Below are 26,319 nucleotides of genomic sequence, written 5' to 3' on the forward strand. Positions count from 1 at the left end.
CTCACCCCCCCAAAAAAGCAACAAATTTTCATTTGCATCAAAAAGCCAAATTTCACTGAAAGAAAAATATTGCCATGAAAGGACAATCCCAGGCAGCTGTGTGTGAAGGAGAGAAGTCACTCGCCAAGAATGCAGCTCTCTGAGTGGCGGCTGTGAATCCATCTCCCCTGGGGTGGGGGGCGAGGGGTCACCAGACTGTGTCCTAAGTCCGTGAACAGGACAGTGCTCGCCGTACCATGTCATGCACAGGAAGCCCTAGCACCTGGGTCCCACATGGCCCTCCTGCCTCTGTGCCCCACCAACCCCCTAGAGCCTTCCCTCCTGGTGAGCTGTATCCCTCCTGAGCAAGGGGACACAAGCAGCCGCAAATACATTCACCGCACTGCCCTCTGCTGGCCTATGCTGCTCAGTCACAACAGGCAGGGACATCTCACCCCCGCTGTGGTTTCTGATCCTTAGAGCCATTAGCAGTTGTCAGGCAGCTCTGCCCAGGCACGCAGTGGTGGCAGGATCTGGGAGAGCAAAGGTGAGCTCTCTGTTCCCCCCCCCTCTATTACCAACCAGCTGGGTGCCTCCCCATGGAGATGGACACTGTCATGAAAAGGTACAAAAGGGATTCAGACAAATCTGAAAGCTATAAAAATAGCACTTGAGTGTGTCCTTCCTAGACGACGGGTAATAAATGTGAGACATGCACAGCCGTGCGTCAACAAGGAAAGAGTCTTGTCAGGCATGCAGTGATCTGTGCAATATTGCACCGCCAGAACGTGAGGCTGCCACAGCTCCCACTCTGCCCCTGGAAAGGGGGCAGCTCCGAGTCACTGGATTTAACATCGTGCTAAGTTCTGCTCTACGGTGTATATCATAGGCAGCTTCTCAAAGACAATGAAAGGCTGGAAAAAAAAGGAACGGGGGGGGGGGGGGCAGATCCCCAGAAGCGTCAATAGCCTACACCAGCAAGGCCCCTTGCACTACTTAGTTTGAGGACAAGAAAACAGACAAGAGATGAAATGGGCCGGGCCAGGGCAGCCGATCTGGCACATACCCTCAGCAGCCTTTCCTGATTCAGAGCCACAGTGGATTTTAATGTTGCTTGGCAGAAACATAGGGAAGGGGGTCTGAGGCGCTGCTTGGCTCCGGGACATCAGTGCCTCCAGTGGTGGGGACTAAAAGGGTGCCTCTTCTGGCAGGAGGAAGTAGTAGGGAAGAGTCCAAGAAGCCACCCTCTCTTGCAGCAGTAGTGCCCATGGGCAAGTCCAGAGAGGGCAGGGGAACCCAGTCCCACCCTACTCCACCGGGTTCCAACCCAGGGCTCTTCAAAACCAGTTATCCTCTTGCAGGATTCAGATCTCCATATCCCCAAGCGCATCCCCTGGGTCGCTTCCTACCCTTAGTCCTGGCTCTGGTATCTCCTCTGCTGGTAGTGGTGCGTCGTCCCCTTCGGGCCCCACGGTCGCCTGGGCTCCTGAGGTGTAATCAGGGTCTTCGGCCTCAGCAGCTTGGAGTCCCAGCAGCTTCTTAGCAGGATCCTGCAGCATGTGTCTGCTCTGCTCCTCAGCCAGCCCAGACTGAGCTGAGCTGCTTCCCTTTATACACTCCCTTCTCTGGGAGCCTGCCCAGCAAGGGTGAGGGGGCAGGGCTGCTTGGGCCTAGAGCAGTTTGTTAACCCCTGAGTCACCAGTGCGGGGTTGATACACCCCATCACAGGCCCAGATTCAAAAAGGTATATAGGTGCGTAAGTACCTTTGTGAATCAGGGCCTAGGTGCATATCCCTTTGTGCACGCAGACAAAAAGACACTCGTCTTGTGCAGACCCAGACGAAGGCAGCAATCCCAGCACCACCTCTGCACCCCTCCTTTATATCTCCTGAGAAATGGTATTTCCGAACTTCAGGCTGCAGAGAACACCGTACTGCATTATGCTCTAGCCTCTCACAAGAACTAGCCAGGGGAAGGAAAAACTTGTGGCATGTGTGTGATGTTTTTAGCCTCGCACAGAAAAAAAACAACAACAACTACTCTTAGCTGACCTTCCTATGCACATCCGCAGGGCTTGCATAGGCCCACATGGCACTACAGCAGGCCTGCACGACATGCGGCCCACGGAGCCTCACTGTGCGGCCCACAGGGGGATTCTAAATCTCCCGCACACGGCGCTCTGCGGGCAGCCCAGAGCCCTTTAAATCCCAGCCGAGGCCGGGAGTCAGAGGGCTCTGCACTGCCCGCAGTGGCAGGGAGCTCTGAGCCCTTTAAATCTCAGCTGCGGCCGGGAATCAAAGGGCTCTGGGCTGCCCGCAGAGATTCCCGGCCGCGGCTGAGATTTAAAGGGCTCAGGGCTCCCCACCGCTGCAGGCAGCCCAGAGCCCTTTGAATCCTGGCCATGGCTCCAGCGGATGGGCTGGGGCTGAGATTTAAAGGGCTCGGGCTCCCCTCAGTGGCAGGAGCTCTGGGCCCTTTAAATCCCTGCCCCAGGCCCAGAAAGCTCCGGGTTCCCCCAGCCACCGGAGCCCAGGGCCCTTTAATTTGCCCCTGAGGGCTCCCAGCCACCTCTTCAGCTGGGAGCCCCTGGTTGATTTAAAATAAAGTATCACCTCCCCACCCCCAACCTTCCTTTTTGGCCCACAGCTGTTTTGGTGGGGTGGCGCTGGGGAAGGAGGGTTTGTTTCTGCAGGGCTGGGCGGTGCTGGAGTGGGGTGTTTTTACGGGGCCAGGAGGTGCTGGGGGTGTGTGTGTTTCCACGGGGCCGGGAGGTTTTGGCTGTTTTCTTTGGAGTAATGTGGCCCTCGCCGCTTTACAAGTTGTGCAGGCCTGCTCTACTGTAACACTGGAGCTGTAGCACTGGGAGTTTCCTAGGCAGCAGTTGTACAAGTGCTCAGTAACTGTATTGGAGCACTGGGGCCATAGTGCTGTGAACTTCCTCGGCAGCAGTGGCACAAGCTTTCGGAGGCCCTATGGGAGTGTCAGGGCTGCGGTATTCCGAGCTTCCTCTGCAGCAGACACACAAATGCTCTGCGGAACATCTGCACCACAATGTGGCGAGCTTCCTTCGCAGAGGCGGCATAGCACACAGTAAGCGCTAGGGTTGTGGTGCTACTCAGGAGCAGTGGCATGAGCAAGCCTTGCATTTCGGGGTTACAGAATAAAGGTTCAGGCACCTGTCTCAGGTAGGGTTTGTTTCACTATTTCGCCATCTTTCCTTCCATTCCCATAGAAGAAAACCAGGCCAGTTAATTTGCAGATTCTTTAATACTTTTGCAGCAACCAGCGTGTTTCAAAGATTCTGTTGTATGGCTAATTTTCAGGCAACCAATGCGCAGATACGAGAGACCAGGAGCTGAGGACTGCTCCTCTATATCAACATACAGCCTGGTTGTAACTGCAGAGACATGGCCCATCTCTAGCGTTATGTGGTGTATCGGAAAAGAGCGAAGGAATTCCAGACAAGAAGGGCTGCATTCATTATACCACGGCTCAGCTTTCGGAACAGACTGATTTTCTTACTGAGCGAGAGAGTATTTTGGATTCCTGTTGAGGCCCCGTGACTTCCTCTCCTAGCACCCCTCCTCCTCAGATCCCAATGTCACAGCCCTGGTGTCTTTCCTCCCTTCAGAGGAATTAGAGGATTCCTGACCCATGTTCACGTTGGATCCTCCTGCAGTAGCTAGAAACCTCACAAATAAAGAACCCGGTTCTGCAACTCTTACTCACATGGGTAATCCTTCTTCGTACCAATGGGATTACTCAGAGAAGCAAGGGCTACTCTGCTAAGAACGGATCAGTCTGAAGGCACTTGTTATGCAAAAGCAAACACAGTAATCATTGTTACCCAATGCCAGTTAAAACTTCAACAGGCTTGCAGCTTTCCAGGGGAACAGTGGTGCAGGGCCCCAATGCACCAGGCCTCCAATGCAGAGGAGCCATAAACTCAGTTTAATGGTCTGCCTAAGCCAGGTTCCTGGCCCATAGGATACACAATGAGATGAGCTTTTCCAGCCCTAGATGAAAAAGGTGGCAGCTCTAAAGTCAATGGAGTCAAAGGCAGCTGTGTAACCCCGGTGCGTCTCTCCCCTGCGCTCTTTTTTTGGATTGTGTTTTGTTCTATAAACATCAAGAGGGCACGAAAAGCCGTCCAGCAGCAGGACAGGCATGGCTGGTGCACCAGCCCGTTTGGCTCTTACTATTCATTACAGTCAGAAAGGTGAGTACGTACAAGCAGGATGTGTTTCATCCCCTTCCCCAGTGTCCGTCACAGAACCTCCTACTGACTTTAGAGCTAGCCACAGCAGGTGGAAGCTTTCCCAGCTTTGAGTGCAAAGTTGATCCTGCCATTTCAGGGGGTGGAAAGTGTGATGGTGGGGAGGGGAAAAGGGACTGCCCTTGGCCTGCTGGCTTTTCCTGTTGGAAGCAGAACAGAGGCTAGGATAGGATAATAGAAAAGAGGATGGGAAAAATCTAGAAACCTATCACATTAAAAAACAAACACACACAGTATTCCTGCTGGAGCTAACTGCTCGGACTGAGCCTCGTGACATAGATACAAAAAATCCATGTCTGTATTTAAAACTCATGCTTTTGAGTTCATGTCTATGGGAGGATTGTTTTGCCAGCGGGGGGTACGTGAGCAGCATCCACTACCAAGCAAAGAGAGGTCTACCGTCTTCCTTGGAGAGTTCACACAAACAGTTCAGCAGCAGCAAAGTGTCGCCGAGGAACTTGGATGGGACGATGTCAATCACGACCTTGCGCAGATCCGCTGGGCTGCTGTGGAGCGGGCTGGAGTGCACGTCTGGCCGCTGTTTCAGGATGCCGTAGGTGTTGATCAGGAACTCGCTGAATACCGGGTGCACGTCCCGGTTGTAGCCCATCTTCTCGAGGCGTGCGGCGAGGGACAGGTACCGCTGCATCATGGCTCGGTGCTTTTTCTCATCCATGGAGCCATCCAGGCACTTCATGGAGGCCTAGGAGGTTTAAAAAGCCAGGGAGAAGCTGTTAGCTCCTTTCCTGGATAACCATGGGCAGGCCCCAGGGGTTCCTAAAGCCACCACTTTCTCGCTGCATCCAAAGCATCCCAGTCTGTTTGCAGCTCAGCGATGACAGTGCTGGAAACTGGCACTCTGGAGAATGAAGTCCCAGTACAGCTGCGTAAGGGACACAGCAGGGCCGGCCAGGGATGAATTAAGCTGCACCTGGCTAGATGCAGCGATAGCTGAAGTTGAGTGGTGTCCCAGACTCTGCAGGCCTCACCTGGCTGGAGGGCTGCACATTGGCCATCCCTCCATGAACCCTAGGCTTTCTACACACAGCTAACGAGCGACTGTATGTAGAACCAACTCCCCCACAGAACATGGGAGTCTTTTTAGCGCTCACCATGCTTGTTACTGTGCAACACAAGCCCCACCCCTGCCCCTTGACTACCCGGCTGTCATCCCCTGTGTGGCTGAATGTCCCAGGGAAGAGGGCAGACCTGCCAGTTGGGAGAGAGTTGGTGCCTCTCCCCTCATTCAGTTACCAACTTTAACAATCAGTATTTCTCCCTGACTGACAGCCACTTCCATGGCAGACTAAATTCAAAATGTCCATGGAAATCTTTCATTTTGTCAAAAATCAAAATGTTTTGTTCTGATTCTGACTTTTAAAACACTTTTAAATATTATGCAACAGAATATAAAGTTTAAAAAACTGAAATGAAAATTTGTTTCAAAATGGAAAAAAATCCCAAAAAGGTTCTGTTCTGAAATGGTCCATTTCAACCTGATTGATAGGTTGTTTTTCTATTTTTCTTTCTAAATTAATTTTCACCAAAAATGACACGTTTCCATGAAACTTTTTGCTTTCAGCAAATGGACACTGTCCCATTAGAAAATTTCCAACCAGCTATATGCACCATCCTCTCCCTCAGCAGATTCAAGGAAGGACTTACCTGTTTGATTTTCTCAGGAATGTTGGACACTGTGTAGCCGTAAAGTCTCGTTACTCCAGGAAACACATAAGCAAGGATGCGCCTGTCTAGCTGGAAGGCAATTTCACCCACTATGCGGCCACTTTTCTTGCTGTTCAGCTCAAGCTCTATATGAAAGACAGGCTGGTTGTTAGTTACATAGTAACTTAAGACAGGAAGACCAAATGTTTTCACCATGCTTAGATTCAGGTTAAAGTTTTACAGCTTGGTTTGAGCCAGATGCCAGGAGAGAGAATATATAAATCACACAAGTTATATACATAGATGTGCACATGTACAACCAAACACAGCACTGACTTCCCAGTGCTATGCACGAACTGGATAACATCTAGGCCTCCTTAAACGGATTGGTTCTGGAAATATGCGTGGAAATGGACTTTGGAAATAAATACATGTATAAGGAGAAGAGCAGGTCACATTCAGGGCTTTTCTCAGCCATAAAAGCTCCATTGCCCTTCCAGATGGGCTTATCCACACTAGGGTCAGGCCTGCACTACAAAGTTTTGCTGACATCACTATGTCAGTCAGGGGTGGGAAAAAATCATGCCCCCCCAGCAACAGAACTGCCAGTGTAGACGCAGCTATGTCGACAGAAGAGTGCTTCTGTGAGCATAGGCAACGTCGCATGGGGAGATGATGTTACCATGCCAGCAGAAAAACTCCTTGTGTCAGCATGAGCGGTGTCTGCATTAGGGGGCTCTACCGCATACTGTAGTGATAAAGCCATGCTGACAAAGGCTCTGTAGCATAGAGGTATTTAAAAATCATATTGGGGGACCCCAGGTTCACCTGGCCCTTATGAACACATTAAAATACATGCTTGCCCTGTGTACACTATGACTTTGAAACATGTTAATTAAAACATAGAATCATAGAAATGTAGCGCTGGAAGGGACCTCAAGAAGTCATCCAGCCCAGCCCCCTGCACTGAGGCAGGAATAAGTACATCTAGATAATTTCCTAGTTCGATTATGAAAATGTCATGGGGGACTGTGTCAAAAGTCTGACTAATATCAAGGTATATCAAGTCTACTGCTTTCCCCCTTATCCCCTAGGTCAGTAAGCCTCTCAAAGAAGGAAATTAGGTTGTTTGGCATAATCTGTTCTTCACAAATCCATGTTAGTCCCTATAACCTTATTACCCTCCAGGTGCTTACAAATTGATTTTTTCAGTAATTCCTTCCCGTATCTTTCCAGATATCGAAGTTAGGCCGACTGGACTATAATATCCCATGTCCCCTTTGTTCCTCTTGTTAAAGATTAGAACTGTGCTTGTCCTTCTCCAGTCCTTGCAATCTCACCCACCCTCCATAAATTATCACAACTAAACGCTAAAGGCTCCCAGGTTGCTTCAGCTAGTTCTTTATCAGGCCTCGCTGACTTGGACAGACCTAAGTTATATTCTATAACTTGTTATTTCCCGATTTTGGCCGATGTTCCTTCCCCCTTGGTGTTAATATTAATTGTGTTGAGTAAATGGTCAACATTAAACCTTTTTTAGTGAATATTGAAGCAAAATAGGCATTAAACACCTCAGCTTAGCTATTAGCTCACCTTCCCCAGTAAGTAGGGAACCCACATTTCCTTCATCCTGCTTTTACTCCTAATGTGTTCACAGAACCTCTTCTTATTGCCTTTTATGTCTCTCGCTAGGTGCAATTAATTTTGAGCCTTAGTCTGTCTGGCTTTGTCCCTACATGTTTGTGCTATTCTTTTGTACTTCTCCTTAGTAATCTGTCCATGTTTCCACTTTTTGTAGGATTCTTTTTTGATTTTTAGGTCATTAAAGAGGTCCTGATGGAGCCATATTGGACTCTTAAGAACATAAGAATGGCCATACTGGGTCAGACCAATGGTCCATTTAGCCCAGTATCCTGCCTTCCAACAGCAGCCAATGCCAGGTCCTTCAGAGGGAATGAATGGAACATGTAATCATCCCTTGATCCATACCCCCCCACACACCCATTCCCAGCTTCTGGGCACTTCAGAGCATCGTTTTGTATTCCTGCCCATCCTGGCTAATAGCCATTGATGTACCTATCCTCTGTGAACTTATCCAGTTGTATTTTTTTTGACCTGTTATACTCTTATTCTTCTTCCCATCTTTCCTTTGCATCAGGATAGTTTGCAGTTGTGCCTTTAATATTGTCTCCTTGAGAAACTGCCAGCTCTTCTAAACTTTTTCCCTTAGATTTTCTTCCCATGGAACCTTACCCACCACTTCTCTGCGTTTGTTAAAGTCTGCTTTTTAAAAATCAATTGTCCTTATTTTGCTGCTCTCATCACTCCTTCCTTTCCTTAGATGCAAAGTGTTGGTGATCAAGTTTTAAAAGATGCCTTTTATTCTAGTGTGGACAAGCTCTAGGGCATCAAAAAGCCTCCACTCCCCCATGCTTGCAGAGATAACTTGTGACTGGAGTTAGTTAAGCCCATCCTTAGCTACTGCTATTAGCAGCAAGGCCAGGGTGAAATCACATCATTACCGTTTAAATAATAGGTATGGGACTTGCGTGGCTCATCTCCTCCTGGGCTCTCTGAGAACCAGACTCGCTTTTTCCTGTGCATTTCTTCCAAGTCCAGAGACATTTTCTCGCCCACTATGTCCCGTGTGCTGTTTATAAGGGGGACTGGCTTCCTTGGGGGAATTCCTGGGGAAAATGGCTCAGATGTTTTGAAGTGTCCTGGGAATACAAGCTGTGCTTGGGCCCCTTCCTTTTTTGAAATGCTGAGGGGATTTGAGGAAACAAATTCTCCAAGAGACGATGGCTGGGGCTGACTCAGCAGGTCTGGTGCATTGAGGACACTTCCATGCTGCTGGTGAGCTACAACAAAGCAAAAAGAGGTATAGGATCAGAGTTAGCCATGGCTTCATATAGATTTCCAGTGAAAAGGACCCTAGAAATCTAGAGGGCCTAGCTCTGATTATCTGTCTAAGTGTTTATGAATGTAAATCCAAGTGCCTGCTTAGTGCTTCTCATTTTGGGGATCTCAGTGTTGATTCTAGAAGATATCAGACAACATTCAAAACTGGAAACACACCCGCTTGCCCAGCTCTCGTCACACAAACATAACTGGACACAACTCAGGAGGGTTTTCTGTGTTCAAAGAGAGCTTTGGCTGGAAGAACAGGCGGTGAGAAGGTCAGAGTTGAGGTGCACTGGCAGAGTTGTCAGTGGCATGGGAAACTCCATGGTTTTTTCTAGTCACTGCTCTCATAGAATGTCCCATAGCCAAGGACAAGTGTATTTGGGAAGTTTGGTGAGGATGTATTGAGCAGAGTAATTGGAGAGTGCAAGGTTTGGTGAGAGCTGGCTCAGCCCTGACCCCTTCTCCATCTCGTCTTTCCCTGTGGTCCTTTTGGGTGCACCCCTCTCTGCAGTGGGGCTGGTGGGAAATCAGCCTGGGGCCAAGAGCCAGCTGGTTTGGGGTTCCCAGCACTAACATTTCTGCCACTGTAGTGTTTAGCCACAGGGTCAGGCAAGGGGTTTGCCTCACTTGGATCCCTTTCAAGTTTTCCTGGAAGTCAGGGGATACACTGTGCCGCAGCCCAGATTTACGTCCTGCATCTGCCACAAACAACTTGTTCACCCCAGAATAAGAGGAAGGGGACTAGCCGTTTCAGCTGAAAAAAAACAAAAACCCATATGAGACACAAACCTAAATGCAATGTAACATGGATTCAGGGTTCGCCACGGCTTCTAGAGGACATGATCCCTTGGACCAGCACTGATGCCCCTGCCCTTGTGACCTGATCCTGAGAAGCACAGACACCACTCGAAATGCTTACTGTAGTCACCTGAATGTTGAGGGCTCCCTGAAATCTTGAGCTACGATAGAGGGGTCATTTCTTACCCATCCCATATAAATGAGCCTTATCTCCTCCAGGTGAAGTGACATCTGTGAAGCAGACTTTCTTCAACTTTGAGAGGTCTATGGATTCTGGAAGCTGTTTCTCCACCCTGGTGGTCCAGGAAGTGCTGGAAAGCAGGATTGGTTTCCTCTCCCTGGGTGTAGGCTGAAGCCAAGCGGGATTATTGGGAATCCCCTTAAATGTAGCCTCTGCCTGGGCTTTGGGGCTGGACAGAGTTGCTTCCTCATTTGCAATGTGGAGAGGGGAATAACTGAACTCCTGCAGCAGTGAAGGGTGTAGGTGACTTGGGCTCTCCGGTGGCTTGATATCTCTTCCGTGAGGCGGGGCTATAACAGAGAACAGAACATATAGTGTTACCATTCATATAGTGTTACTCTGACAGCTGATCTCTTTTTCTCTGGTGCTAGAATGACTATGAATCCCCCATGGGAGGTGTCTTATGCCTCCCAGAGCTTGGAAGCAGGGCAGTGTTTTCACACACATTGCCAGTCAGGGCCGGGTTTATGAACTGCGGGGCCCAATTCGAATACCCGGTGGTGGTCCTGGGCTTCGGCAGCACTTCGGCAGCGGGGGGTCTGCTCCGGCACTGAAGGACCCCCCCGCCGCTGAATTGCCGCCAAGACCCCCAAAGCAGACCCCCCTGCCGCCAAAATGCCACCGAAGACCCCCGGAGTGGACCCCCCACCGCCAAAATGCCGAAGACCCCCAGAGAGGACCGGCGCCAGGTGAGTAAATAAATAAATAAAAAGGCGCCGGGCTCGATTCCAGGGAATCGGGAGAGTCGGCCTAAAGCCGGCCCTGTTGCCAGTGAATCTTATTGGTACCCTTCAGTCATGTCCCCGGGTAGATAGACCCTTCCAAAGCTAGAGCTCCAGTGAGTGTGAAAAGACAGTCGCCTGTTACAGCTACAGTGCAGTGCCCTCTCATGGAGAGAGAGAGGAAAAGCAAACAACAATTGGCTGGTGTCACCTTAGAAGATTGAGGTAGGTGGGGGTCATCTTAGAAGACAGGAGGGCGACCCTGTCGAACCAGAGTGGAATCTTTTTACTGGAAGGGCTGTCATCAGAGAAAATAAATTAACAGGTGAGATCAGGTTATTTCTCTGTGTGGCCAGGAATCTTCGCTAGTGAGTTGTTACTGACAGTCCATGGAACAAGGAGAGTGAGGAACAGAACGCCCCATACACAGGCATTGCCAGGACTGAGTGCTTGTTTGGGATAATTCCTGTATTCTCTCTTTAAAGCCTGCCCTTCCTGCCAAAGGATATGTTAAATAGGCTGACATGAAGGTGTCCACCTTACACCACGTGGCTAAGGGATGGGCATGCGTTGCGAAACTTGTTTCCTGGGTCCCCGTGCCCTTCTGTCCAGGGGCAGTGCCTTAGACAGAACACACTTCACTGGGTCCATGTGGACCAATGTTGCAGCAGCAACAGGCAGAGGAAAGGGCTTTGCTGTTCAGAACTGGGGATCAGAAATGCCGGTTCTGAACATTGGCAATACGTCTCTGGGATGTGGGACCACAGACAAAGCTGGGCATTCCCCGAGCCACATCAGCCCATCACTTGCAATGGCACGTATCAGGGCAGGCACAACAACTGCCCTGTTACACCCATCTCTGGGGCTCACCCCAATTCCCCTCGGGGAAGTAATGATGAAAACACCCTCCCTAATGGGGGCCTTTGGTTTCAGCGCTACAGCTGGGTGGAGATGCCCTGTCCCTGAGAATGAGCCCAGGAGCCCCCACAACCACAGATCTACTGCACTGCCTACACCTCACAAACAGCAGCCAGTTCTCAGCACTGGAAGAAGGGAGGAATGTAACATGCTGGAGGCACTTCTTCCAGATTCCCAAGGAGGATTTCAGATCAAGGAAGGGATGCCCAGGTTTTACACAGAGCCCAGAGCATGCAGGGACTGGACTATGGTAATTCAATGAGTACTAATCTTATATTTGTACAGAGCAGCTACTGGCAGTAATGCTCAGAGTTACCCACCTCAGTCTTCAGTCTCCCAAAACCCTTGATTTAAGGAGCTCCTGGGAACTACAGACAACAGAGCACCCTATCAATAATCTGTCTGAATGATAGGATGACCATTGTCTATCAACACTGTTATAGGCCAGATCTTCACTCAGCTGATGTAAGCCAATGTTGCTCCATGACTTCAATGGAACCATGCTGGTTTGCACCAGATGAACATCTGGCTTTATGTCTTCTGACAAGCCCTTGCTATCTTTGTCGTACCTGCAGGTCACCTTGGAGTAACAAACACCTGTGAGAGACTGGGAGGGTGTGTGCATGGGGAGATTGGGCATTGCTGAAGGAAATCACCTTAGGAATCTGACTGGGGGATAAGGGATCTTTGAAACCTCACACTGTATCTGTCAGGGGGTAGAATTTTCCCTCCCCCACCCCTAGAACGTGTGATACTGCAGTCAGTAGAGCGGATTGCTTGGTGGATGGCTTAGTGAATCTGGGCAGTCTTGTCTGCAAAATAAACTGAGAGCTCCTCAGACAAGGCTGGCCATCTCCATGATAGACCCATTCCAGAAAGGATTCTGGAATACCAGGTCTTCTAAGTCCCTCCCAGTTTTGCTCAATGACCTTCTGGAAGTGCCATAACCTGCTGGTAAGACCCACGGACCTCTAGAAGGGAGATGTTGGGTGCATTGTTCATGTAGATTATCTACATGGGTCATATACCATGCACATCACCGTAGTGTCTTTCTCTTAGCAAGAACAAAGACCCAGTTTCTGATAGAGGAGGGGCTCAGATGGAGTGAAGGACTCGTATTGCGTGTCTGGGCGAGAGCACGCACACAGTTTGCTTGCAGCCAGAGAATTACTGTGTGACAGTTTAGAACTCCGTCTGTCCATGTGAGCTTATGGATGCCAGATTGATTTAATGAGTTCTCTGTATATTTACATCTTTAGAGATGTCCTTCCATCATCCCACTTGTGTTAAGGCGAGAGGGCCTGGTACCTGAATGGGACAGGTATTGAGGGCCATCAATAACTGAATAACCTTGCCCAAGCAGGACAATGGAGACAACTATCCAAAGGCTACTGACTTGCTGATGACTGATCTGTCACAGCACATCAAAGATCAAGGAATGGAAAAAACCTCAAGGGAAGAACAGGAAGAGATGAAGGCATTAGAATCTGCTGTTAGAAGGGAGTTTTCTCTTGCAAAGTCGAGGTGAGAGCCACAGTTCAAGACTGGGCCAGTGGAAAGAGAAGTTCTTAAGCAAGAGAGACACAGGCTTTGCTATAGTTGTAACGTCATCCCCAAAGGGTGAAACAGTAGCACACAGGGTCCACGGCTTTGGTGGAACTCTGGGGAGCATGCAGTAGTGACTGGGGAGGTATGGGAGAGCTGGCACTGGTTTCAGGGCCTAGGTAGTGGCACTGCAGAATCCCATATCTTAGGAAGGGGCTAGATAGAGGATATGCACGCTGGGTGCAGGAGCCTAAAAGCCCAGAGCTTGCGACAATGAGTGGACTCTATCCAGACCCAGCGCACAGATCATTGAGTGGGTGGATCCAAGCACAGCAGCCTGGGGACTGTCCACTAGGGGGAGCTCACCCAGGGCTCTCACCTATTACATTAGACAGGGGCAGCTCCAGGCCCCAGCACGCCAAGCACGTGCGTGGGGCGCTCTGCCGGTCGCCGGGAGGGCGGCAGGCGGCTCCGGTGGACCTCCCGCAGGCTTGCCTGCGGAGGGTCCGCTGGTCCCGCAGCTTCGGTGGAGCATCCACAGGCATGCCTGCGAGAGGTCCACTGGAGCTGCGGGAACAGCGACCAGCAGAGCACCCCCCGCGGCGTGCTGCTGTGCTTGGGGCAGCGAAATGGCTAGAGCCGCCCCTGACATTAGAGGGCCATTACTCAAGAGAACAAAACAAGACAGATCATCCAGGTTCTCCTTACCTCCTTGTCTTGGGGAGCAGGCATTTGGATACACGGGAGCAGGATGGGAAGTGACAATTTGCCCTTCGTTGCTGTTTTCATAGTGCTGACTCAGTAACGAACGTAATTCATAGTTCTCCCGAAGCAACCTAACCTGATTTTTCAGGTATGCATTTTCGTTCTGAATTGTCTTCATCCACTCGTTATCATCTGTCATTGTCATCCTCCTTGTCCTTGGTGGAGTCAGTTGTAGCAGACAGCCTCAGTGGGGCAAGAGTCACCTGTCCCAGGGCTCGGAAAGGCCTACAGGAAACCTTAGAATCTTCCCACACCATTGTGATATCACTTGCTCTTAAAGGAACAGCTGAAGATAATTTCTTGGTGCAGAACATCCCACGGAGCTCATCACACTGTGTGCTCAACCCCATCCAACAGAAAACTCACAATGCTGTGTGCTCCAGTAGAGCTCTTCACCCACAGATTGTCTGCAAGTCTTGGTTCAAAAAGACATGCACACAAAGTGAGGCCTGGGCTCCTACTCAGAGATGACCAGTCCAGTCCACTCGCTTTTCTAGGGCATAGATGAGTGGAACACATGCTCTTGGTACATGGAAATGGTAGAGGAACCTGTTTGTCTGGTCTCACACCACTAGGGTGTGCTGTGCTGCTGTTGGTGATACCCCAACGACTACACCTCTTCCCCTGGGCACAGAAGAGCTGACAGGGGAAGGGAAGGGAAGGGACAAGACTGGAATTATAGGGCTTGGGGGTTATGAATAGAAGGGGGCAGACACTCAAGGGATGTTCACACACCTAATTTTTCAGCACCCCTCCAGTACAGATGGTGGCATAGCCAGGGCGGAGACTGCTCCCCTATGACACTGCTAAACCCCAGCACCCTCCCCGTTTCTAGAAAGCAGAACGGCAGCATGCTCACACAGAGCCCACACCTGATTGGGGGAGGGGCAGATGCTCCTTGTGTCCTCAGTGAGATTTTGGGTACAACCACACATTCAGCTCCCAGTGCACAAGTCAGCTGGATATCCCTTCACTGTCTCACAACAGGTAGAACTAACCAAGCCCTGGTGAAAGAATTGCCTGCACCCTTGCCCTTCTCCCCAGGGCTGTTTCTGTGCTGAGCTGTCACAGGCTGTCACTCTTTTTGCGGATGCCATGGATGGGGTTGTGATATCTGTGTAATTTGAAGTGATATCCTGGGGAAAGCCATTCCTCACACGGCACAGATAGGTGGGAGAACTGAGGAACTGGCCAAATCTCTACTAATGTCTAGAGAACTATTAAAGCATAAATACCAGTTTGATTTTCCAACCAAACTGTTTAAAACTGTTAAACTTCTGGTAAAAATTCAAACATGAACCAAAACACGAGTGAGTTCTTTTCAACATTTTGTTTTTCAAATCATCACAGGCTTATTTTAGGTTTCAGAGTAGCAGCCGTGTTAGTCTGTAACCGCAAAAAGAACAGGAGTCCTTGTGGCACCTTAGAGACTAACACATTTATTTGAGCATAAGCTTTCGTGGGCTACAGCCCCACTTCATTGGATGCATGTAGTGGAAAATACAGTAGGAAGATATATATCTCTAAGGTGCCACAAGTACTCCTGTTCTTTTTAGGCTTATTTTAATCTCTTTACCCTCAATACCAATTCCCCTGTCTAATGCATGTGTAACCTGTGACACTCTATGGAATATGTGAAATGCTTTATATTATTAATCCTAAGATTGTAAAATTGAAATAAATTTGTACCAAATATGCCATGTAAGGTGTCAGTGAAAATGTTATGACTTGTCAAGTCTGATACTCTTGTTTATATGTTTGTATCACCTTTGTATTGTAAGTTATAGATCTATATGGAATACCTGTATTTCAAACTTGTGCTGTGCACCTGGGTGACACCCCCAGATAGATCGGCATCAGCACTGCCTAGCCTGTTCGAAGGCCCATCAAGGGTTGTCAACTGTACAATGAACCCATTGAAAGGAATCAAGGACTACACCTTATGATTCAGCAAGACTTGTAGCCTGAGTTATGAAGAGCAGGAAGCTACTCCTGGAGTAAGCGAGAGGCCACAGACAGTGAAAAAGACAGCACGGCAGAGTGCAACTGCAGGCAGGAATGGGTGTTGGCCACACAGAGCGAATCCCCAGAACGGCCTGGAGGCGGCACCATCTGCGGTGAGCACTTCTGTAATTCTGATCCCAACTGTGGGTGCTGAGCACCTGAAAAAGTCAGAAGCTGGGCATGCCTGCAGAGCACAGCACCAGCAACATCTGCATGGCTTACATCAGACCAACCTCAAGCCCAAGACAGAAATGAAAATGGGCCAAGAGGATGAAAACAAGAGCCATGAATGGCGCAGAGACTGATTACATCAACCAGGAATAATAGGTAACGTGTCAAAGAACAAGCCTAAACCTCCACTGGTAGGAGATCGGCAGACATGCATCTACAGACACAGGTCCAACGGTACTGGAACCCTGTATGTGGACAGCAGAAGGGAAGCTGGCACCTTACAGGGAATTGGTAAGGAACAATGCAGGGACCAGAGGTCACTGCTGCTGTCATGTGCAGAGGGTAGTTTAGGAGGATCCATCTCAGCAGGGACATTCATTAGGATAATGTTCCCCCCCCCCCCCCGACCTTCCCCATCAGTCAAAACATCCCTAACCGGGTTCCTTTATCTTATACCTGGCTGCCAGTGGGCTCTTGGCTCTTCTGCTAATCACTTCCTCAAGTCATATAGATCTTCTGTGTCCCTGGGCAGTGGCGTAGCCAGGTTCTAACATCAGGGGGAGCGAACACATCAAAAAAGGTGCCACCCGCCTCCATATCAAATTACTAGTTACATACCTTTTACATTTGTTATACATATTTATTTTATACTTAAAATAAAAACACAAGAATGATATTGTTTTATAAGTACGTGTGTTATTTTGCATTTAAAATATAAAAAAGGTTTACAGTATTGTGTATAAAATCAAAACATAATAAAACACGTGTTATTTACTTATTTTATATTTTATATTTCATACTGTAAACCTTTTTTATATTTTAAATGCAAAATAACACACGTACTTATAAAACAGTATCATTCTTTTGTGGCCCTTGGAAGCAGGCAGCACACAGGAGAAAGGGGGGGGCACAGTCCCCCGCATGAGAGAGACAATCGGACAGAGGTGGGCAGGGTCTGTTGGGGGGTCGCATGGGGAGAGGGGGTGGGGCTGCACTGGGAGACTCTCCAATGCAGTACCTAGCCATGCTGGCTCTGTGCATCATGAGGCACTCGGGAAAAGGAGGCAGCAAGAGAGAGAGGCCGAGGAGGAGGTGCCCTTCCCCTCCCAGCTGGGTCTGTGAGTCCCTGATCTCACAGAGCCTCAGCGCTGCAGGCACCCAGCTCCCAGGTACTGGGCTGCAGTGCAAGCTAGAGGGGCTGATACAGAGAAATCAGGACCAGTCAGGCACTTCCCATGTCATCATGAAAACTCACTCCTGGAAAGCTGGGTGAGGTAATATGGGGGGGGGGGGATATATATCAAGGTGGGTGAGGTAAATATATTTTTTATTGGACCAGCTTCTGTTGGTGAGAGAGACAAGCTTTTGAGCTTTCACAGAACTCTTCTTCAGGAAGAAGAAAGAACTCCATAAAGCTCCAAAGCTTCTCTCTCTCTCTCTCTCTCTCTCTCTGTCTCCCCAACAAAAGTTGCTCCAATAAAAGCTATTACCTCACCCACCTTGTGGCTCTAATTTCCTGGGAACAACAGGGCTACACCAACCCAGCTTACAAAAATGCAAGATTCACATGAACAGCACAGAGTGACCATCATCACACCAGGACACTATTTTCACAATTCATCTTAGCATAATGTCATCGTCACACCAAGGAAGTAGCACTATTAGCACAATGAGATAAATATAGCCACATGTGCATGCCAAAAATTCACAGTACAAGCACACTGGGATCCACACAGTAGGATAGCAGTGTCAGTTTAGCTCTCATTCTCTGAGTCCATCCCCACTAAACTAAGCCCAAAGTTTCAGCTAAACACAAGGGCACCTGCAAATAGCTGTACTAACAGCAGGATCTACACTGACACAATAGGAGGAGTTACATGTCAGGACACTAATTCCCAAGCCCAGTGCAAGGCAATATGGGATCCAGGCACCAGGTCCTTAAAACCAGAATTTGTACTCACAGGAGAGTGGGATGAAATTAGAGAAGTTACAGAAGGCAACTCCCAAGAAACAAGGCATTGACCAAATGGCTGGGTGGATGTTAAATAACCATCACCAGCCATTGTGTGCAGCAAGTGAATGACAATTAGTAACTTAATGACAACCATCACCAGAGAATTACTCAACCCTAAGACTCAGCAATGCCTCCCCCTCCTCCCAACATGATCACAAGCTAGGAGACAATTCGTGTTGTATCCTTGGGGCAGCTGGTGTAGGAAGCAATCACTTGAGGCCAGAGAGCAGACAGCTAACCAAAACCTCCATTTTATTTACAGAGACAGAGAGCTCACTCAGCCGGTTAAACCGGCTGAGCTATCCCTTAATAGTCTAACTCAGTTGCCATAGTAACAAAACCCATGACAACCAAATACACAACAATTCAGGTTTCCCCTGATAGGAGAGGGAAAAATCAGGCAATTTCTCCCTGCCCCCCAACATGGTGCCTGGACTTGTGTTTGCCAGAGCACATGGACTAAACTAAACACATGAGCTTAGACAGCAGATAGTTCATTCCAGCAGGGCCACCCAGAGGATTCCGGGGGCCCGGGGTCTTTGGCGGCAGGGGATCCCCGCTTCCGCGGTAAGTCGTCGTCGGGGGGTCCTTCCCATCCGGGACCCGCCACCAAAGTGCCCCAAAGACCTACGGCGGGGACCCCCCTCCGCCGAATTACCGCCGAATTACCCGAAGCGGGACCCGCCGCCGAAGTGCAGCCCCCACCGCGGGTCTTTGGGGCACTTCGGCGGTGGGTCCCAGAACGGAAGGACCCCCCGCCGCCGAATTACTACCAAAGACTCGGCTGCACTCCGGCGGCGGGTCCCGCTTCAGCGGTAATTCGGCGGTGGGGGGGGGGTCCTTCGATCCCGGAGAGGAAGGACCCCCCACCAGCGAAGACCGGGAGCGAAGAAGCTCCGGGGGCCCGGCCCCTGCGAGAGTTTTCCGGGGCTCCCGGAGCGAGTGAAAGACCCCACTCCAGGGGCCCCGAAAAACTCTTGTGGGGGCCCCTGCTGGGCCCGGGGCCTGGGGTAAATTGCCCCACTTGCCCCCTCCTCTGGGTGGCCCTGCATTCCAGCCTTCCCTTGGGAGACAATTCCATCCACACCCCCAAGGCAGAGATTGTACTGCTATGAAGATTTCCCCTGATAATCTCAGTTTTCCTCTCCTACTCCCCCCCCACCCTTATCCCTTCCCCACTGCCTCTTCCCTTCCACCCCTCACCCCCTAAGAGGCAGTCACCCAGATGCCAGGGAGGGGGAACTAAGGACACTACATGGCCACTGTCTCTGAGAGGCAGGCGTCTCTGCCTGGGCAGGGAGAGCAAGCAGGGACACCACACCCCACATGAGACCAGGAGATGCACCCCCACCCCTGCCCCCACCAATGCCTGTCCTGGTCCAGCTGCAGGGGATGTTTTGGAGATGCCTCTGGCTGAGCCCCCTGCCCCCCACCATGCAGATGGCCATCCCACCAGCAGCTAGGTGCTGGCTCTCACAGCCACCTGGGGGGTTTCCACTCCCCCCACCCCAAGCCATCCTCACCACAAGAAAGACCCCCTTTGAAATACCCTTACCAGCTGCTGCTACTGGCTGCCTTTAGTTGGGGGAGAGGTTAGGAGCTGCTGCTGCTGCAGAGCCAGAGAAAGCACCTGCCACAGTGCCACAAGAAGCAGGTAGGGTCTCTCAGTTGCTCAGCCCCTTGCTCCAGGAGCAGTTCACCTTGCTGATTAGCTGGTTTTTGGCCACCAGCCAAACAGCGAGCACTGGCACTTCCCTAGCTAGCTACCCTACTGCCCCCGCCGAACAGCTGATGGCTCGTGGGCCCCATAAATAGTTGGCTGGTGGGTGGGTGCCCCTGCCTCCTATAGGGGCATGCCCTGACTGACCCCCTACTTCTCCAAGGCCCCAGCCTCTCCTCCTCCCCAGGAGCCCAGCTTGCTAGAGCTCAGTTCTTTCCCCCTCCCCTCACTGGTTAGCTGTCTGTTTCCCTCCTGCTGGGAGACAGCTAATCGCCAAGGCAGGGAGGGGGCAGGGTTTATGCAGCACACTAGGGGAAGTCGGCAAAGCCTGCCTGCAGGAGCCCAGCTTGCTGGAGCTCAGTTCTTCCCCTCCCCTCCCTGCCACTCAATCAGCCGTCTCCCTCCTGCTGGGAGACACAGCTGATCAGCAGGGGTGGGGTATGCAGCACACTGGGGGAAGTCGGGCAGGCCAAACTTCAGAGCAGAGCGTGGGCCCAGCCCCTGGTGCCATGGTAACCCCGCCTAAGGCACGGCTTTTTTGAAAATGTGCTAAGGGGAAGCAGTTGCTTCCCCTGTACCCTACTAGCTACGCTACTGTCCCTGGGGCCACATCTGCGTCTTCCTTCTGTGCTTTTTTTATAGTCACTGTCTACTGCTTGAAATTTAAACCCTCCCCCTCCACGCTCTCATACAAGTAGGGTTCTGGAGTTAGAGCTATGGGACATCGGTGTATTGCTATGGTCACCTGGGAGAGGGTCAGAAGGCTGGCTTTTCCTCCCCATACACCCTAATTTCTGCAGAGGTCAGGAAGGGAAGCATCCATCACCTCCATTTTGAGTTGGCAAGTGTAGCGTTCAGGCTGTCTGGAATTTTCCAGAACTTGCAGATCTGGCACTACTCCGTCTATTGTGCTAAGTGTCATTTTATTCCAGGAGAAACTGACAGTTACCCTGCATTCCAAAAGTATGAAAAGGGCCCATTTGTACTATCATATACCTTTATCAATTTGAGAATATATGCCATTACCGTCCTACCACCATTTAGGCTACCTTTGACCTCCTGCTGTGTACATTATGCACACACTATTTGTGGTTATTCTGATAACAGTAAAGACATTATTTTAAAAGTAATGGTGTCATGTCCATCCAGTCATACTGCTTGAATGGCTCAACATTCCAAGCCCACTAATCATGAGCTGATAGTGTTTTGTGCAATGGAATCTTAAACCACAATAACGATTTATTCATAGCCATAGGAAAAGACAGGAAGATGGTCTGATAGCCAGTCACCTAAAGGCTCTAACTGAACTTCAGAGTAGGTTATTCATTATTTATGGGATACACCGTAGATACTTTAATGGAACACTTTTCTAGAATTTTCTTGTTTTGTCTTGCCCACCAGATGCAAATCAAAATTATTCAGATAAATAGGAAATCCTTGACAACAGGAAAAATATCTAAAAGCCATGGCTCTTACAAAGGCGAACATACCTCTTACTACACAGGCTGTGGTTTTTGGGGAACCAGGGCACAGTGTCTGGCCTGTCTGACTCATGAGGCATCCCTCACCCCCCCCATCTCTGCTTGAACCAAGACCAATCAGAGAAAAGGCTTGCAGAGCGCAGTGAAGGGCATTGGGAGACACACCTAGACCCCTCCTGACAAGGGTGACAAGATTAAGACATCTCCATTTGCATACAGAATGGAGAGCAAAGACAACTCTCCAGCCTCATCTGCATGAAAGATGGGACAGGGATTAGCATACAGAATGGAGAACAGAGAACCGCACTGAACTCTGGGACCAGAAAAGGCAGGAAAGCACTGCATCATGGGAATCTTTGCTCCAGATGTTAATGAACCCATGCCTGCACACACCCAGCTCAGCAGTTATCAGACCAATTCTAGTAATGAATCCTTGATTTGATATCCAAAATACTGAAGCAGCCTAGTTGCATTGTGAGGTCACCACCCATAGTCAGTCAAGAGTGATCAGCTCCTATTGTCTAGCCTAAAGAAAACCTTGAGTCATCAGTTTACCCATAAACAAATCTAGTGTTCTCCCATGAACCATTGTTGTTTCTCTACAAAAACCCCTACCTATGTTCAAGTAAGTGTTCTGATGCTTAGATCCAAATTATGCATCAGTTCCACTGGGACTCCATCTTCTCCTGACTGATCGTGCTGGGGGCTCTGCCTGTCTCCAGCACTCAGGACCCTGAGCTACCACCATCACCTGGGAACCCCGACCAGTTCAAGCCTCATGGAAGAGGGTGAGATTCCCCCCCTTACTCTCTGTCTGTTTTCCTTTCTACCTTAGGTATTAACCTTTAATAATGTATGTTATGTTGGTTTAGCCCTCCTTGTGTAGTTATCACTATTATTCAATAAATAACTTGTATGGTTAAGCTGGTTGCTTCTCTCTCTCTCTCACTGAACTTCACTCTTTTGTGTTTTTAGCTTCCCTTGTTTACTCTACAGCAACGCTTCTTTTACCTAAGCTAAAGATCCCTGCAGCACCCAAAATACTGTGGGGTTTGCTCATCAAGTAGGTTACCACTAGTACAATTGTGATGTGAGAGTGGGGATAGGGACGTGCTGAATCTGGGACGCATAAGGGTAGCAGCCTGAAAGTGCTGCTTGACCCAGTCCGCTCAGACTTTCTCTGTTAGAGAGAGAGAGAGAGTGTGTGCGCGTGCGCATCCAGTTCTGGGGCTGGAGGAACCCAGCCTTGGGGAACCGAGGTCCTGCAAGATAGCATCATTGGGAGGGGACTTGCAGAAGGGAGAAGTAGAGCTCCATATGAAAACACAAGTGACACAAGCAGTACATTGATAGAATTACAGACCCCCCCACACACCCAGAAAAGTAACCCGAATAAATGAGCATACCCCAAAGTAACAGGCAAATCTGGTAACAGGATCTTATTAAAGATCTGCAAGGAGGGGAATGCAGATAGCTTTGTTTTGCATTGCATTGCCTCCATTCACTTTCACCAGCCTTCTTCAATGAAAATTCTCTCTCACCAGGACCTGAGATTATGCCAAGTGAGGTCGGGAACTTGTAGATCCATGACCCATTTTATACTGTCTTGTAATTCATAATGAAATCAAAAAATGCCTTTGAAGATCTAGGCCCACATGTTTGTGATCCAGAAAGTACCACGAACAGCTGTGGTTTCAGGGTTCAAGACAGGAACGTTGACAGGTTCTTTCATAGATTGACAATGAATGGGATGCGCTACAGCTAAACTATTAAAATATTTACTAAATTATTTAAATATTTTCTCTTTTAAAAGAAAAATATAAAAAGTTGAACAATCTATTATCTCTCAAGCATGAAGCCGGCCTCTTCTATACACAAACAAGCATTAGAAATGTACACCACTATCCAGCGGCTGCCTGCCAGTTTAGTCAGTGCTATATTAGGAAGTGTCACAATCGGTGCTGTATTATGAAGTATTTTGCTCCCATCTGATGGTCAGATAAGATTCAATATTCGCCTTTAACCCTTAAATCTGATCCAAAGTCCAATGAAATCCTTCAGAGTCTTCCATTCACTTCAATGTACTTTGGGTCAGGGCCTAAGGCAGTTTGGAGGTGAGCAGGGATCACCGCAATAGTTAAACAATACACTTTTGGGAGGGTACTATTACACCAGCATGATGCCCTGATGGGCTGTGTCTGACCCCTTCAATTAGCAGTCACCCTCTGACCCTATCGTGCAGGCCAGATACTGTCATAGAATCATAGAATTCAAGATCAGAAGGGACCATTATGATCATCTAGTCTGACCTCCTGCTAGATGCAGGCCACATAAGCCGATCCACCCACTCCTTTAGCAAGCGACCCCTGCCCCATGCTTCGGAGGAAGGCGAAAAACCTCCAGGGCCACTGCCAATCTTCCCTGGAGGAAAATTCCTTCCCGACCCCAAATATGGCGGTCAGCTGAACCCCGAGCATGCGGGCAAGACTCTCCAGCCATACCCTCTGGAAAAAGGTTATATCATATCCATATGGGCATAGCATGTGCTTAGCTGCTAAGGTCAAAAAGAGAGAAGAAAAATACACCTCACAGTATAGTTCCACTTTTCTTTCTGGAAGAGTGTGTGCGGGGAAGGGGCGGGAGCTTACTTGCTGTCAGGTACTGTTAGGTGTAAGAAGTAGAAACTGTTTAATATGTTCGATTACTTGTTTAATAAGGTGTTTATGAAGTAATGTTAAGTAAATCACTGGCTTTAAAATAAGATCTAATATGGAGTATATGAACTATTGACCCTTGGACTCCATCTCTGAGAGTGGACTTGTTTACCATCAAGACACAGGCTCAAACCAGTCAAAACCAGTTTTTTCCCACTGTGACAGACCTAGGCCAGTGGGATACAGGAGTCTGGTCCTATTTGGTATCCAGGAAGTGGGCGGGCGAAGCCTGCCCACTGCTAAAGGACCTTCCCCCAGCCTAAGGGGAGGATCCACAGGTCTGGGATACCAACTAATTACGGGGGACAACAAATGGAAAAAACAGGACCGGGAGTGAGGTCATAGGGCTAAACGAAGGGAGATACAGGAGTCTGGTCCTATTAGTATCCAGGAAGTGGGCGGGCGAAGCCTGCCCACTACTAAAGGACCTCCCCCCAGCCTAAGGAGAGGATCCACAGGTCCGGGACACTAAGTAAGTACGTGGGACAACTAATGAAAAAAAACAGGACCGGGAGTGAGGTCATAGGGCTAAACGAAGGGAGATACAGGAGTCTGGTAGAGGGCAAATATACTGGTCACTGGGTGAGTAGTTTTCTGTTCCCTGAGTGACCAGAGCAGAGGCTGCACTAGAGTAATCAGGAACCTGCTAGAACCAATTAAGGCAGACAGGCTGATTAGATCACCTGCAGCCAATCAAGGCAGGCTAATCAGGACACCTGGGTTTAAAAAGGAGCTCACTCCAGTCAGGCCAGGGGGAGCCAGAGGAGAGGAAGTGTGTGAGAGGAGCTGGGATCAAGAGGCACCAGGAGCTGAGAGGGAGAGGGTGTGCTGCTGGAGGACTAAGGGGTACAAGCGTTATCAGACACCAGGAGGAAGGTCCTGTGGTGAGGATAAAGAAGGTGTTTGGAGGAGGCCATGGGGAAGTAGCCCAGGGAGGTGTAGCTGTCATGCAGCTGTTACAGGAGGCACTATAGACAGCTGTGATCCACTGGGCCCTGGGCTGGAACCCGGAGTAGAGGGCGGGCCTAGGTTCCCCCCAAACCTCCCCACTCCTGATCAGACACAGGAGGGGTTGACCCAGACTGTGGGGAAGATCACTGAGGTAGAGGAGGAATTTTGTCACACCACCAAAACGAGCCCTCAGTATTCCATCTCCTCAGCACTTTTCCCACCACAAAAGTGACATAAGGACTTGTTCAGTGCCTGCACAGGGCTGTCCACCCCAGCGACAGCACGTACACGGTCGGGTCTTCACAGTGCTCCAGAGCTGAAGAGTGAAGAATACCAGCAGTCCCGCAGAGAGACTGAGGAAAAGGAGGCCTGTCACCACCATTCCTGCCATCCTGCATTCCTGGTGTCCATCATCCCAGAGGGCCTCCTTGCCAGCGACGAAATCCAACAGTCGTCTGGACTCCCCAGTGCTCCTCCTCAAAGGCTTTAAATCAGCCGGAGAATGGAAGGTCCTGGGCATCACCCCTGTACATGGTATCCACTGCACCTGAACAGTAGGAAAAGGTTTCTGTATTGGGGCATCATTTATTGTTGTCCAGTTTCCAAGGGAGGGTTTATGGGCCTGAGCTTTAAGCTCCCGAAGCCAGTCACTGTTTCACTGTATTAATTAAGTTTGCATTTTCCCCTATTCCTCCCAGTTTTCTGTACCTTTACCCTGAATACTTAGCTTTGTTTGTGCCAAATCACCTTGTCTCCTCTTTATTTTATTTACACCACACAAGGAGGGAGGCTAAATCCACTGGTGATAGATACTGGAGGGAGTCGAGTTTGTATCTTCTGAGAAAAGGGGCTTTCCTTTCCTATTTCTCCCCTATCATTTCTCAGTTTTCCTTTGAAGCGTTGCCATATTCCCCTTGAGGTCAAAATTTAAGTATGTCTTTATGTAACGTTTCGGCATTCATAAAAGGGAGGAACGAGGGCATGTCAGGCTCAAGAAAAGGGGGCAGGAAGGGGTGGAGTGGGGTCAGGGTCTGGGGCAGAGCCAGGGGTTGAGCAGTGAGCACCCCCCGGCACATTGGAAAGTTGGCGCCTGTAGCTCCAGCCCCAGAGTTGGTGCCTATACAAGGAGCCGCATATTAACGTCTGAAGAGCCGCATGTGGCTCTGGAGCCACAGGTTGGCAACCCCCTGCCCTAGCCAGAAACCAGTGAAGAGCAACCAGCTCACTCATATCATATGCCATATCAATGAAATTAGTGAACCACTGGGTGACAGATGGGGAAAGAGAAAGCGTTAGAGATGCTGAGGATGTGTGAAAGCACAGGCTGGTTTCATGCATTTAGGAAGAGGTGCAAACTGGGGTAGGTGCAAAGGGGGCGTATATTATACCGTGAATACTACCTGTGACTCCAAATCCTCCCTCCCTACCCGCTTTCTGGTGCTGTAGGG

General features: G+C 49.6%; 1 protein-coding gene across 3 annotated transcripts; it reads right to left on the reverse strand.

Annotated features, from left to right (window-relative positions):
* Positions 1-3,236: 3,236 nt before the first annotated feature.
* On the reverse strand, positions 3,237-25,369 carry LOC120374856 (speriolin-like protein). 3 transcript variants are annotated; one of them, XM_039495211.1, is made up of 5 exons: positions 25,160-25,369; positions 9,812-10,156; positions 8,443-8,781; positions 5,921-6,066; positions 3,237-4,958 (listed from the first exon to the last, which is right to left on the reverse strand). In XM_039495211.1, the coding sequence occupies exons 1-5, from the start codon at positions 25,260-25,262 to the stop codon at positions 4,632-4,634; spliced, it is 1,260 nt and encodes a 419-aa protein (XP_039351145.1). In that variant the 5' UTR covers positions 25,263-25,369; the 3' UTR covers positions 3,237-4,631. The 3 variants fall into 3 exon arrangements, with proteins under 3 accessions (XP_039351145.1, XP_039351147.1, XP_039351146.1); XM_039495213.1 differs by lacking the exon at positions 25,160-25,369 and adding an exon at positions 20,471-20,543 and having other exon boundaries at positions 3,238-4,958; XM_039495212.1 differs by lacking the exon at positions 25,160-25,369 and adding an exon at positions 13,760-14,065 and having other exon boundaries at positions 3,239-4,958.
* Positions 25,370-26,319: the final 950 nt, after the last annotated feature.

This window comes from Mauremys reevesii, linkage group 11, assembly GCF_016161935.1.
Source record: "Mauremys reevesii isolate NIE-2019 linkage group 11, ASM1616193v1, whole genome shotgun sequence".
In the NCBI taxonomy this organism is placed as follows: Eukaryota; Metazoa; Chordata; order Testudines; family Geoemydidae; genus Mauremys; species Mauremys reevesii.

What these genes read in the sequence shown, in the direction of transcription:
- LOC120374856 (XM_039495212.1), bottom strand. Translation starts at nt 13,961, where the DNA reads ATGACAATGACAGATGATAACGAGTGGATGAAGACAATTCAGAACGAA. An exon ending in CCATACCTATTATTTAAACG is followed by an intron (nt 6,067 to 8,442) that starts GTAATGATGTGA and finishes TCTTTCATATAG; the next exon opens with AGCTTGAGCTGAACAGCAAG. An exon ending in TTCCTGAGAAAATCAAACAG is followed by an intron (nt 4,959 to 5,920) that starts GTAAGTCCTTCC and finishes TAAACCTCCTAG; the next exon opens with GCCTCCATGAAGTGCCTGGA.